Raw genomic sequence first — 15,346 nt, 5'->3', positions numbered from 1 at the left:
CAAAAAAGTTTGATACAAAGAGGCAATCTATCTTGTTGAAAAAATGTGGGAGCATATTGTATGGGGCTAATAAAAAAAAAATCCATTTTGGTTTTAAAAGAGATATTATGAATTATTTGGGGCATGTCTGACGGTCAGGAGGTCTTATTTAGTTTGAGGCAGTGTTTGCATTACATACTTCTCACTTACTCTGCATGCATTTAAGCACCACGCTGCTGCTTCTGGCAAAGCTTAACCTCTACCACCCCAGCCACCTCTATGATAGCGTGAAGCTTATTTCACCCTCATATTCAGATTCATACCACTATAGAGCAATTGCTTTTGAACTGATTTTATTGTATTCGATAGGCATTGTCATAAATGTATCTATCGATGTAGGGGTTTCTAGTTATGCACTCTCTGAAAAGTCAAAGCATGCTGCGGACTAACCCACATAGCATCTTTTGAGTAGAGCCTTCTCAGCCAAGTTAAACTGTATAGGCTATCCGTTTTGCATTATGACTTTATGACATCACATTATGAAGGTCATTCTACAGCCCAAACCAAAGGACACAAGCTATCTACGATACATGAGTTCATTTATACCTCCACTGCTGTACTTATGATGGTAATTAACAGCACTCACTATGACAAAGCATCTTGTAATTAACTCCTTGTGCATGTCAGTTATCCAGCAACACCCACTGAGGCTAAAGAATCAGTCTGGCAGCTCAACTCAGGATGCTCTGTCTTCACTTTGGCTTTCTTAAAAAGAGAATGCAGCACATAACTCTAAAAGTTTTATTTGCCCCTGGAAGAAATATTTTAGATTTTTTGAACAAATGCCTGCCTTTAAGTGATTGCAGAAGCTGAGACTTAACAGCGCTCTTTGTGTGGGATCGGCTCATCGTTTACATTAAAGTGTATCAACCAATAACTGAACAGGTATATCAAGGTTTATATGAGAAACCGCTGCTGTCCTACAGCTCTTTAGGTCAGTTCAAGCTGTGTGATTTCCCTGATCACACTGATGGAAATTTGGAGCAAGAATTTCCAACTGGGCCTTGGTGTGCACCATATGCTGCACATGTCGCTGTCATGTAGCCAACAGAAGTCACAAATGAATACCCAGAAAAGGAACAGTTGCAAGAAACAAAAGGAATTTTGGCTTTAACAGGGTATTAATGTGAAGTTGGACATAAAGTTTTGCAGTAAAGTTTATATTTGATCCATAAAGGAAGCTGGCTTCACTTTGAATAAATGTTCCAGCAGCCTGATATGTCTGAGTCACTGCAGAACGCCAATCACATGCACCAGGATTTTCAGAAAATCCAGACACTAAGATGATCCGCATCCAAAATCCACACACTCATACAATAATTTATGTTCAATGCATAAAGAAAGCATAGCTTGAGACCAAATTAATTCCTGCTGTAAAACTGAGGTGTAAAATATTATTAAATGAGCCAGCCGTGAAGCCACAGGTAAGACCACAGAATATATAAACATGGTAATTATACATCAATAAAACAGCAGCTGATATAACTGTGAAACCTCTCGGTTTACACGTACTCTTAAGTCTGCATGCACATGCATGGAACAACCTGGGGCTCCATGCACCCGAAAGGATCAAGGTCAGCAGGACACAAGAACGATGCTTGGCTGCCTGCAGTGGTGTAAGGTCCTAAATCATTAGCACCATCTGCATGCAACTCATTGCGATGGGACACAGGAACAAAGCATCTGGCTTTCACATTTATGCAGATAAGAAATGAGAATGCAGACGGTCATAGACTTTACATTGTTATCTGTGCAACTGACAGCTCTTCTGAGGACTGAATTTACTGCTGGGATCAGGTTATAACTCACACAAGGTATTGACATTCCATACTCAGACTGAAAGTGATTTGAAAAGCAAGAATTAACAGAGACATTTGGGTCTCATTTGAACAGTGTGAGCACTATTGCCAAAATGCTGAATGTCGAAACAGAATCCTGCATACTTAATAAATTGAAGGAAACAGTAGATTCCTGTTTCAACAATTTGCAAAATGGCAGTGAAGTGACAAACTGACATTGCAGTCTGAAGAATACTCAAGTTTTAGGGCTTATTATATCTGTTGAAATGGGACCACAAACAGGGCATGACAGACATGTCCCATTGTAAGTTTCAGTCTATACTTTTGTAAGAAAATCTATCAGTGGAATTATAGAAAATAGCTTAACAGTAACAAAATAACTGAATATCAGTTATCAGCATGTACCAACATAAATTTATGATTCTGGTTCTGCGTTTTCTAAGTTTATACTTAGGCTGCCAAATACAGAATTTCAATTTTCATTCTATTTTAATTTCAAAAAATGGAAACTGGTTGAAAAAAAAAGATTTGTGAGATCCTGAATAATTCATAGAAGACAATGTCATACATTATCAAGCAGCAGAAACCAATTCTGTGACTTAACCCTTTGATGCGCAACATAAGTACCCCCCCTCTAATGCGCAACATGGGTCAAAAATGACCCGCATTCATTTCCCTGGCTATTTAATGCTGGCTGAGTTTATCTTTGTTCCATCTTTTGAAATATATTAATTTCAGAGACAAATTGCTACAGATATTCTTTCAATATGCTTTTTTTGATTACCAAATATCATTTTTATTTATTTTTTCCTCCTTACGCTATGAAAAGAACCAGTTTTTATATTACAATGTCAAGTTTACACACATGGGTCAAAAATGACCCATCCTTCCATGTGTGATTTATAATTGAATGATTTGATCTTGTATTATTTCTTTAGCAATAAGTGGGCCAAACACTTTTGTAATCAATATTTGCAACATGTTTATTTGTAATTTTGTCACACATACACAGATAACAGATAAAGCAGCGACTGAACTGAACTTTTGTTTTATAACAGAAAACTGCTGAATTGTGTTCTGTCTGTGTTCAGCTAAACACAGCATTTCAGTAAAGCACAAACTACCATCCTAATTTTTGCATGCCTCACAAAGGATCACAGTCTTTTTGTGCAGTGGTGGCTGTGTTGTCTTTTTTTAACCCACATCTTCCCATTGCCTCGATGACATGCTTATGGAGTTTCAGTGTGCCCTCCATGCGCCTCTTCATATGTGGCATTACAAGCTCTTTGCCCAGCTCCTAATGTGAAGCTAACTGTTGTTGTTTATGAGTTTAACGTGGGCGTATATTGTGTAACTGACTGCGTGTGTAAGGAAAAGTGTGCAGTCTTGATTTTGATACTTTAAACCACATACACAAAGAAAAATAAGAGAAAGACTTTGTGCAGTCGGTTCTAGGGTCTAATCATGTGTCTGTAATAACAGGGTAATAACTACCATACTCAGATTTACTGTTGGCTTGGTTTCTACTGTCTCGGTTTTGGGTCAGGTCTGGAAATAAAAATGTGTCCTCAGTCCCATTTAGCGCAGACTTGTATGTATCGATGTATCACAGAATACCAGATTTATGCGTTTTGCTGTTGTTAATGCAGCAAAATAATGTTAAAGCAAATGTCGGTAGTTGTTCTAAATGGCCGGCATTCTTGAGGACTTTCGGTCATTCTGACCGAGGGAGTCTAGCGGACACTCTGCTATATAGTTTTATTTGATGACTTGTCTAAGATAGCTTAGCTAAATGCTTGAGTATGATAGATTAACTGTTTGACTGAAATAGTTTAGCTAACCACTTGACTAATATAGATTAGCGCACTGATCAGCTAAAATAGCTTAGCTAACAACAGTACTTTTCTAAACTGTCTAGCAATAAACTTAGCTAAGTAGATAGCTAACTGCAAATGTTAGAAACTAAATTAGAATGAGCTAACTATGGATTAGCTCACTGTTTGGCTAAAATATCTTAGCTAGTTACTTTTCTAAGCAGCCTAGCAATGCTAACTACAAAGGTTATCAACTAAATAAGAAAATAAAATAAAGCATAAATAAAATGGATTATCTATGTCAACAGCTAGCTAGCTGGCTAATAGTTATAACTGTCACTCTCTGACAAGGAATGTATTCTCTCTCCTAAGGTAACCTAAAATTATCACATTATTTACAGTCATCTTTCAGAAATGTCATTTTATTTTTTTTCAGAGGTAAGGTTGTATTAATTGTAAACAACAACAAAAAACAAATTCTTACATCTACCAGATGTGCAAGGGCAGCTGTGTTGAGCTGTGAAGTGTCTGAAACACATTACAGTATCCCACAATGTACTTTTATGTGTGCAGGTCATTTCTGACTCATGTGTGTAAACTTGATGTAGAAATACAAAAAGTCTGATTGTTCATGAAGTAAGGAAGGGAAAATAAAAATGATGATTTGTACATTTCAAAAACAAGATATTTACTGCATAATTGGAATAGTTACTGATAATTTTTTTAAAAAAAGAAATATCATAGAAACTCTCTGCCATTTACATGAAATAACACAAGAAATAGATATGGGTAATTTTTGACCCATGTTGCGCGTTAGAGGGATAGTAATGAAAAAGTGGTTTAACTCAAAAAGTAAGAAAGTGGAAATTCAAATAAGGATGTTTTATGATTAAAAACAAGTTAATTGAGGAATACCTGGAGGACTGAATGATGAAATTAATGTTTTCCAAAGATATAGATAAAAGAAACTCATCCGGGTCACTTTTGACCCATGTTGCGCATCAAAGGGTTAATAAGAGTACAGCTGTTATGTTATTGGCATATTCTCCACATTGCTAAAACTGAAATCCGGCAAGTATATTTGTCTAAGAGTGGATTTAAATGATCTCATTTAGTGATGGAGATTCTTGCTCTTTTTAGTGATCTGGATCACTTTGCTTAGCTGAGCATGAAGAGCTGGCTCCCAAACGCCTCTTCATCCAGTACCATTATGGCTTCATGAGATCAGCCAAATTTAGCAATGTTTTAAAATATGACTGATATTTGTTCTAGTATTTTACTATAACTTCCTTATTTTCAAAATCAATGAAAATTTCATGAAATTATTTTGTTTTTTTTAGATATCCCATGTCTCTCCAACACCACTAAGGCCAAAAGAAACCTGCTCACTGGCTGGGCTGTATGACACCCCTGGTATAGATTCTGACATTAATGCTACACCATCAATCCCTAGTCCTTTGTGGGTTGTGTACCTGCAGTGGAGCGGTGTGGAACAAACACTACCCTTTTCTGTCTATTATACCAACACGACCTACATAGCAACAACAACAACAACAACAACAACAACGCGGCTCTCAAACAGGATGTGAACCCCATTGTTCAAATTCAGCTCTTTGAATTGGCTCACTCTTTGAAGTTGCCGCCCTTTTGCAGCTATAACAGCCTCCATTCTTCTTGGAAGACCCTGTGCAGGGGTTGACATCAGATCTCTGTGAAGACCGGTCAAGTTCTTCCACACCAAACTCATCAAACCATGTCTCCCTAGTCCTTGCTTCATGCACTGGGGCACAGTCATGTTTAAATAGAAAAGGTCCTTCCTTAGAACAGTTGCCACAAAGTTGGAAGCGTAGCATTGTCCAGAATGTCTTGGTGTGCTGAAGCATTAAGATTGCCCTCCAGAGGAGATAAGGGGCCTAGCCCAAACCCTGAAAAAAATTACCGCTCCTCCATCAAACTAGTTGGCAAAGTGCAGTCAGACAGGAAATGCTCTCCTGGCATCTGCCAAACCAAGACTCGCCTATATGACTGCCGAATACAGAAGCGTGATTCATCACTCCATAGAACACATTTCCACTGCTTCACAGCCCAGAGTTGGTGTGAAAACCCTTCAACGAAGCTCTTTCTGCACAGTTTTCTGCAGAGCATTGGTGACTTTTACACACCATGCACCTTAGCAGTCGTTGACCGTGCTCTGGAATTTTCTGTAGTTTTCTGCTTCATGGTTGAGTTGCTGTTGTTCCTTAAGACTTAAAAGCTCTCTAATAATATCTTTGCAAACGTGGCATCAACCACAGCACCATGCTTGGCATCACTGACCCATTTATATAACTTTGTATCACAAAGTTTGGCAAATGGCGACTTTGGAGACTGGGTCCATGATCTTAAATACCTGAATTGTATAATAAACACATGTTGCCAAATACTTTTGTCCATATAGTGTAACCTTAGAACAACTGGTGACAAGCTCCACTGGGTAATATGATTTTGCATCTTTTTTCCTTTGAATTTTAACATTTCAGTCTTCCCCATGATCAAAATGCATCTTAGCCTCTGCAGTCTGAGAGTACACACTGATTATGTGGAGTCTGGAATAATGAAAACATCTTGTTTTAACATATTCCTGCTTCATCCATTGGGAATAATGAATGAGCTGTTGAAACATCTGCTGAATCTAAACTTAAAAACCCATTAAAGTGCAATTAAATGAATCCCCCATAGTTTGATATTTGTGGATGTGGCATGCTCTGAAATTCTTCAGACCTTTAGATAATGGCTACTAGATTAAAAATATGTAGGCTAGATGGTTTCTAAAGCTTAAAACCTCAGCCTTTGATGCATAACATTGCATATTTTTTGGATAGTTGAAGCCTTCAACGATTGACGATGTTAAATCAGCAGCTACCAGGAGACACTGAAACAAAATTTGAAAACTATGAGAACATGATTTTGAGAGCCCTAGTCTTCCAGATTCTGACTGTGTGGGCTCCTCTATGCCAGGCATTTCAGCATGGAGCTCCCATTTTCCATCATGCAAAGATATCCAACTTTATGCTCCCATATTCCCATGTGCCAAATTAGAAATGGCAGCCTCTTCTGTCTGTCTCAGCAGGTTCCTAACAACTGCTTTAACATAAACACATAAATTCACAGCTGGAAAACATAGTTACTCCCTGGTTTATTAAATACAACTTCCCCCTTATGCTTGACATGTCTGACACTGTGTAAATACTTCTAATAAAGACTGCATCAGTGGTTCAGAGCTGTGCAAAGTCTGAGGTCATGTCACAAGTGTTTTTCCCTGAATCATGTTTTCAGTCGAGCGAGTTAAATCTGTCATCGACATGACAGAGGGCTACAGGGGCATCCTAGCTCTAGTTTACGCAGCAATCCATGGAAACAAAACAAAATGCTTTGTGTGTGAAGATGACATGGGTGCCTGTGTGGCTTGACTCCACTTCTGAGAGCATCATTTTACTTAGCCAGACTTTTCCTCTCAGGGCAGTTCTCCTGCCTCAAAACTCTTCTACTTTTCAAAATATATGTAATCTTTCATAGAGTTTGTTTCTTTATATATATCCTAATAACTCCTAGGAAACTACAGAGAACAGAGAGACCCTGGACATTGAAAGGACAGATGAATTTTCATGAGATTATGATTTTCCCATAACAAGTGAGACTGACACTGGTGATTCAATTACCTTCTTTTATCGGGCTGACTTGTCCCTCTGCTTCTGGGATGCTGTTTGGGGTTTTCAGGGTGCTCTTCTTGGTCTTCTCAGTCTTTTTGTTGGCTGCTTTCACTGAGGAAAGGAAATGGTATTATTATAGGAACATAAATAAATCTTTTTTTGACTTTTAAAAGGGGCTTTGGCAGGTAAAATCGCTTTTAAAACTGCTGATTCCTTGTTGTCGACATAGAGAGGGAAAGCAATGCCGTTGACAGAGGAAAGAAAGGGTTTTGGCTGGATTTAATTCCCCACATGTGGATAAATTCAGGGCTGGGGACTGAACCAAGAAACAAGCTGGGAGCACAAAATTTGAATATTTTCAACTCTAGCTCTCCTTGCTTTCAATTACAGGATAGCTCAAAGTCCCAGACATTCAATTTGCACCCTCATTTCTTTAATACAGTGGTACCACTTATAAGATAACAGCTGCAAGGTTCAGAAATACTCTTTGCAAGAAAAACGATGGGAGCAGGGGTCACACTGCAGCAACTGAAGATGGAAGTGGAGCTTGTGCTTTTTTATTTGATGGAGTGTCAGGTCGGAAAAGGCCCCATGTGATAACAATCCCTCTCACATCTGAAAGCCTTTATCCTTGTCTCATTCAGGGGACAGGTTAAACCCAGAAAAATGCTACGAGCTGCATGTGTGGGTCAGCATAACAGATATATGAAGCTGTAACATTAGGTGGTTGGAAAGCTCAATTTCAGGTTTAAAGCACTTATGGCAAAATTAACATATAAGTGAAAGTAAGTAAATAACATTTTATATTATATTTTATCGAATGAGAACTTCTTGGTAACACTTTGTTTTTGAGGGCCCTAATTACTTAGTAATTCTATAGCAATAAGTGTAAATATCTGGTGTTTTACAAAGTAATAACTTGGAAATATGGCATATTAAGGAGGAAGTTACCTACTAATAATGTATTAATTATCAAGTAATTCCCTTTAATACTGTCAATTTTCACATTATTAGATGGTATTTTACCCTAACCCTAACCCTACCCTACCCTAACCTTAACCCTACCCTAACCCCAACCTTAAAAATTATTTGAAAATCATTCAGAGAGAACTCACTTTAATTTAGTGGGCCAAAATAAAGAAATCACCTCGGAATTATCAAGCAATTTATAAACTAAGAAAATTATAATTTTATTCCTAAGAAACCACCTAATTACCTGAGAATTATCACAAATGCCAGTCAACTGAAGGGCTGACATTAATAGATAAACAACCAGGCATTACGTAATGGTAAAAGTATATTAGTAAGTGAAATATAAAATGATCAATTTAGAGCTTTAAGGTTTATCATACTTAAAGTTGACCTTTGATCAAGTTTTGGCCACTGAGCACACATTTATAAGCTTTCAGATAGGCAGAAGGCCTTAATGCTAAACTTGATTTTAAGAAAATGATCTAAGATATGTCAAAGAAAAATTGTGGTACCATGCTTAAACAAAGCAAGGACGTGCTTTTTCCTCAGGCAAGCATGCTAAAATCTGCAAAAGCAGCACTTTAAATCTACTTAATGTTGTTTGACTTCATTTTGTGTCTGTACTTAATTCTGAAAGTTATTATCAATAGAAGGGGGGTTAACAAGCACATCCAACCAAGGTGGGCAGGTGCTGAGCTGTAAATAAGACAAAGGTTGAACAGAAAAACTTCTCGCACACTGCAGGGCTCCAAAAATATAATTACTTATTGCACCCAAATAGTAATGTTTCGAGCACTGCTGCTCTTCATCAAAAAGTTATTTTCAAACCACATATTTGCCACTTTAGGGCATCAGAAAGCGGTTCAAAACAGTCAAAATATTTTGTCACTAAAATAAAGTCATGATAGAACACTTATTAAACAGTTCATTGAAAGGCCTTTTGGTAAGAATAACATGTTGTTCTGAGTCATGGGGTACTGGAGCCAATCCCAGCTGCCATTTGGTGAAAGGCAGGTTACATCAGGACTAGTTGCCAGTCAATTGCAGGTCTGACATATACAGCCTGGCACGTTTACACTCACACCTACGGTCAGTTTAGAGTCTCAAATAAACCCAACATGCATGCATTTGGTTTGTGGGTGGAAGCCAGACTACTCTGAGGGAAACCTAGCATGCACAGGGAGAACATGCAGACTCCAAACAGAAAGGCCCTGTCTTATCAGGAAAGTCTGAAGTAAGAATAATGTATAGACTTATTTCTTTTGGGTTTTGGTAATGAAACATTTAAAACTGTACGTTGATTTTTGACAGCATGGTATCTACAACAGAATGCAGGCTGGCTTGTGGTGCCTTCAGTCATCAGGTCCATCTCATTTGACCAGTCACCAGTCAGGGTCCAGGAGGCAGACACCCTCTCTACTTTTAAGAGCAGGTTTAAAACTTTCCTTTTTGATAAGGCTTATAGTTATGGCCTGATCTTGGACCAGGCCCTAGTTATAGCTTAGACTGCCAGGAGTCCTGGCGCACTGAGCTCCTGTCTCTTCCTCTCTCTTGCTCTCAGAATCTGACTGAATGCATTCATGTCACATTAGTGCTTGTCATAACCTTTAAATATTCATGTTCCATTGGAGTTACAACCCATATATCTTCCTGGGAGTTTGTTTGGTGTATATGTTCTATATTCTCTTTTTCATGTCATCTATTGTTTACTCAACCAACTCTTGCAACTGGTAAAAAAAGAAAAACAGCAAGCTCTAGCTTTTTAATGTTTAACATTTACAAGGTAGTTTCTTACTTTATTCCTCTGCCAAGCAGCAAAACCGATACAGAGATAAAAAGGTGACAAAATGCAAATCAATCAGATTACTTGTATTAAAGTAGCTTTATGAGGAAAAACTAGCAATATAGGGCCTTTTAAGAGTTTTGTATCAAGACCTTAAATTGTAAACAATTCTACCCAAGGGCCCATGCAATTATACAGTGAAATGATAGCTGCCTATGAGGAACCATATTTATCTTGTTTATATGATGCAGTGTGATGGAGATGAAAGAAAAATCTTCCATCAAAGGGAAGCAGTGTCTTTCATATGACTCTTTGTTATCATATCCCCCTTCTCTTCCCACCTACAGCAGGTATCCTTGCAGAGACACGTGCATCAACATGCCTAAAACATGAGGTCACTGTCGACACAGCTGCTCAAAATTATCTGCCACCAACCAACCATATCGCTCACGCCTGTAACTGTCCTCCAATCACCTGGCGAGATGGCAAACATACCTACAAACCTGCTACTGCATGTGCAGAGAGTCCCACACAGAGAGCGGACTGAGCTGTATGTTAGTGAAACGTGGATTTCACGTGTTCTGGGTCCTATATGTAATGCAGTCCTGACCTCTGCTGTGTGAGGCTGTTAATCCTGCTGTTGTGTGGAAGAGACACAGATACATGACTCAGATTTATGAGTATGGGGGATTTAGGAGGAGGACAGGCTGCAGAGGTCCTTTTTTCCTGTTCTTTCATGATTTTTGTTGGGTTTTTTTTTTGTTTTATCTTTTGCACCTGTATGCCTTTACAAGTCTCTGTCTGCACTCATCAAACTTCAGTAATCTTAGAAAGCTATGAGAAAATTAAACAACTTTCCTAAAACAAGTCACCTACTTCAAACTTTGATCTTCAGGCATTATTATGTAAATACAATACACATAAAAGGCATTAGCTGTCAGAAAAAGTCACAGAACCAGGTGTTAGTTTACACCACATTTGCTAAACGCTTTAACTTCAAAGCCTGTTGTACTGCTTTTGTAATTACAATGCTGCCATGTGTGTATTATTGAAAAACATCAGAGCCTAAATGATAAGCCATACACTTTCATCTAGTGCCAACAGTGACTCACAAGGTCACTTCAAAGTTCCCCAGCTTAAATGGCAGCATCACAAGCCTCTGATAATTTCTAAAGAACATTATTGATTACCTTTGGCACTGATAGGATACTTGTGAAAGATTTGTAGAACAAGAATAAAGTTTTACTGCTGTTTGGAAAAAATATTTCCTACTAAAACTGTAAGAAAAGCAACACTGACTCAGATTGATGGCAGTGCTTTTACCTGATTTTGCATCGTTATCAGTCTGTCGGCTGCCCTCTGCCTTTCCCTTGGGTACTTTCTTGCCAGAGTTTTGGCTGGTGCGCTCATGCCTGTCAGGTATCGAGGCCACAGGCTTCTCTAAAATTTGCACCTGGTTGTCCTGATCTCTTGTCAGCATCTCCTGCATATAATAATCCTCATCCTCTACAGCAGAGCCATAGCTGAGGTCTGCAAGCCCCACGAGAAGTCCCAGCAAAGCCAGGGGGGTGAACAGTCTGAGGCGTTGTCTTGTCATGACCCAAGGGGGGGATTATCTCCAGCCGAGAGTCCCGATGGCGTCTCCAGAGGAGCCTGCTGCTGCTGCCGGGCTGTGTCCCATCAACTGCTCCCCCGTCCTCTGCCTTCTCACTCCAGCATGGAGAGTTCAAAAAGTTCTCAAAGCGCTCCAAGTCCCTGACGAAAGCAGCGGAGCCAGAGGGTCCATGGACGCCTCAGCCTGGGAAAAATGCAGTGAGGGAGGGAGCGACACAGAGAGCAGGAGATGAGGGAGAGGAGAGGGAAGAGGCAGGGAGACAGACAGCACAGTTTTCTCATTTAGATGCTGGCAGGTGACTAATAGAGAAAAAGTGCTTTTCTTTTTCTCTTTTAGATTCAAACCAGCCCAGGCTGACACACAAAGCAGAGTCCATTTATTGGTGTGGGTAGAAGTGAAAAAGGAATATAAACCTCCCTGTGAAACATACAATGACACATCGAGAATCTACTTTCAAATTCATCTCCTCCCACTCTGTCTGGAGTAGGCGAAGCTTTGACCAGAAGTAAGTTTTAATTTGCATGTAGGGGAAGCAACTGACTAAAAGCTTATGTGTGGAACTTTCTGATTGTGTTGATTTTGGTGCCTCCTATGGACAACCTGGAATTTCTAATCTCTTTGTTGATCTTCTCTTAACAAGTGCAGTGCTTTCAAAAGTTTGATATGCAATGTTTTTTGCATTGACATAAATGATACCAAATATTTTCTTGGTAAATAAACCATTGAGTAACCACTTAAAAAGCAGTTAGGTTGAACTCCTTTGGGTTTTTTGTTCTTAGCTTTGCAATTTGCAATTTCTTAGCTCTTCTCTTTCACCATTAACCTGCAACACATGGGTAAAGTCCCAATATCTCAGGATGCTTTAGGTAAAGGATTTTCCAGCCCAATCAAAGAAGGTCTTGTGTATCACATCTTGCTGTACTTTATTTTTTCATCATTGTTATTCATTATTAGTATTTTTAAACTATTGCTATGAGAATCTTCTGCAATATGGGTTTGTGTAATATATGACAATTATGTAGTTGCATCTTTTAGTGATATGTGCAACTCTGTGTACATGTGGATTATTGTTGCTTTTCTTCTTATTACTTGCATGTTATTATCTGGCAGCTCAATGTGTTCGCTACTTGGAGTCCAAGACAAATTTCCCTAAGGGGACAATAAAGTGCATCATATGGTATCATATTTTATTGTATCGCACTTTTTTGGTCTAAATTATTTCAGCGAAAAGGCAATCAAATTAGCTTTGCAATTAATATCTCAATGGAGATCAGTCCATCAAACAGCTGCTCTTAGTCAGGATAACAATGCACTTCTTTTATAGATGATAGGACCTGATAGAAACTACCTGTAGCCAAGGGAGGATGATAATTTTGTCATTTTTTGCAATTTCTTAACATGGATAAAACAAAACAGGGCTAATATTTCATGCAATGACATGAGTAAAAAAGTATGCCTGCCAGGGAAGGGGCATGTGTTGAAAAATATTTTAGGAAAAAGACATATGAACAGCGGAACAAGCTTAGATAAGCCAATTCATTTAGCCAATCACACATTGTGTTATCTGTTTTTATCAAATTATGCTCTAACTTTGATTTTAAAAGTGTAAATATCAGTGCTGTCAAAATGTTTTAATGATTTTGCTTAACCAATGACGGGGTGAAAAATGCAATTAAAAAATGTATGCTGATTAATCACACTCTGATGCCATCACACAACTGGTTAAAGTAGTTTTGTAACTGTCATTAGAACACGTAAAAATTTTCTGTTCTTAATTTTTACAATTTATGGAAAAATCCATAATCTACAGATTAACACCATCCAAGATTGACTAGTAAGTGGAAAATCTGTCCTTGGTCTGAACATCTTTTTCAAAAGCCAGTAGAAAATTTTGATGCGATTCAGAAACATGCCCTTTCTGATTGTTTTGTTACCGCTATCTTTAAATCTACCAGTAATGCAATCTTTCTCAAATCACTAACATATATGATTAATTGCAGTTTAATCAGATCAATCAGCTCAACCATATTAACTGATAGAAGATGCTACTTTTCATATGAAAGTGCTTCAGCTATCTGACAGTACACTTTGTAGCGCACTGTCATACAGTCTCTCCAATATCCAATGCAAAAGTTTTTTTCAATGTACCTGAGGCACATTTGGGATGAAATTATTTTGTAGGTATGCGAGATATCACAGAGATTCCCATAGGAATTAATGCACTCCCAGTTAACTTGCTCTTGAAACCGTAGGTAACTGGAGCAAAGGACTCTGGGATGGACAGGGAAGGAGGGGAAGTGGTGTGGTTTGTTTTGGTTTTGGAGACAAGTGTAAAAGTGAACATTTACTGGGTATCTACTCTGAAAGTTGCATTTTAAACCAAACATATCACCCTGATTTGTTTTAACTATCCAGTGAATTGCTAATTGATAATCTTTGCAGTAGAAAAATGCAACTTGAAAAATTCTGAATCTTGATGCTGATTGTCTGGTTTGCATTTTTATGTTCTAAAGACACACCACAATAATTTTCATTCTGTTTCATAACCACTTAAAGACTCCTCACGGGGGCTTTAAACACCTCTTATAATGAGTTTGTAATGAATCCAAAGCAGAGGTGAGTTTCCTGATCCATGTAGTGAAAAGAGGCACAAAATGTGCAACACAAAACAGCAGCTGTTATGTATCATCTTCAGTTAAAACTGTTAATTATCTAGATCTGGAGCTGTTAGGGTGACTCGAAAGTTCACTAATAGTGTTAAATATAAGTCAGTGTCACATGATATGCATTTACCGTGAAAGATAATTAACTTGTTGCTCATCTTTAAGCTCCCTCATTAAGTCTGGCTCTTCTTTCTCAGGCAAGCTGTTTGGACTGTGCTGTACTTTAAGCATTAATTTAATCGAACAAACTCCAAGGAAGGTCTAGACATGCTCCTTTGAATGTCACAGCTCATCACATCAGAGCTCTGTTTCTCATAAGTCTCTTTCTTTCATTTTCTCTCTTCCTCACATGCACATAATTATAACCACAGCAGCTGATGGAGCCTCACTTTCATAAGAAGACAATATTGAATCCAAGAGCCTGCTGTCAAACTGACACACTCATGATTAAAACCATATTTTGTCAGCTACAAGGTTGTATTTAAAAAAAGAGAAAGGTTTCATTACAATGTGTTATCTCTGGCATCTATTTAAGAAGCATTTGGAGTTATTGCTAAGCAGAGAAATGTCTCGCCTTCGGCTCAAGAGACGTAGTCATAAGAAGAAGAAGTGGGGATTTCATGGAGCATTCGCACAGCTAATAAGAACAGCTTTTGACATTTCATCGACCTGAGGCAAACAAAGGCAAAGATAATAATCCTTTAACAAGGCTGGTGCCCCCCTCTGGACGCTACCCAATTTAAAAGCACTGGTTCATTACACTTAACTGATGTGGAAAGACATAGTCCAAAAAAAAAATAAAAAAGTTGTATGGAAATCACACCTGAGAGAGAGAGCTTCTGAACGTTGACCGAGGCTGCAGGCTAATCACTGAAGAACAGGATCTGAAGTAGGCGGATAGTTCGAGGCAGAATGACTCTGGCAGGCACGGTGTTTGCCAGCAAGGCAGGCGTTGAGTGTTCACCCACTCTC

General features: G+C 38.5%; 1 protein-coding gene across 2 annotated transcripts in view; it reads right to left on the bottom strand.

Annotated features, from left to right (window-relative positions):
• cpxm2 (carboxypeptidase X (M14 family), member 2) overlaps positions 1 to 15,346 on the bottom strand; it is a 55,730-nt gene extending 40,384 nt beyond the window's left edge. Inside the window, exons 1-3 of one of the 2 annotated variants that reach the window (XM_041814883.1) lie at positions 15,198 to 15,346; positions 11,420 to 11,894; positions 7,351 to 7,452 (exon numbers count right to left, since the gene is read on the bottom strand). In XM_041814883.1, coding sequence (XP_041670817.1) covers positions 7,351 to 7,452; positions 11,420 to 11,693 — 376 coding nt within the window. In that variant the 5' untranslated portion in view covers positions 11,694 to 11,894; positions 15,198 to 15,346. Of the gene's footprint in view, positions 1 to 7,350; positions 7,453 to 11,419; positions 12,132 to 15,197 lie in introns of those variants that run through there. The other variant, XM_041814882.1, reaches the window with a different exon arrangement.

This window comes from Cheilinus undulatus, linkage group 20, assembly GCF_018320785.1.
Source record: "Cheilinus undulatus linkage group 20, ASM1832078v1, whole genome shotgun sequence".
Taxonomy (NCBI): Eukaryota; Metazoa; Chordata; class Actinopteri; order Labriformes; family Labridae; genus Cheilinus; species Cheilinus undulatus.
Note: the sequence above shows the minus strand (reverse complement) of the source record. Positions and strands in the feature narration are given on the sequence as shown.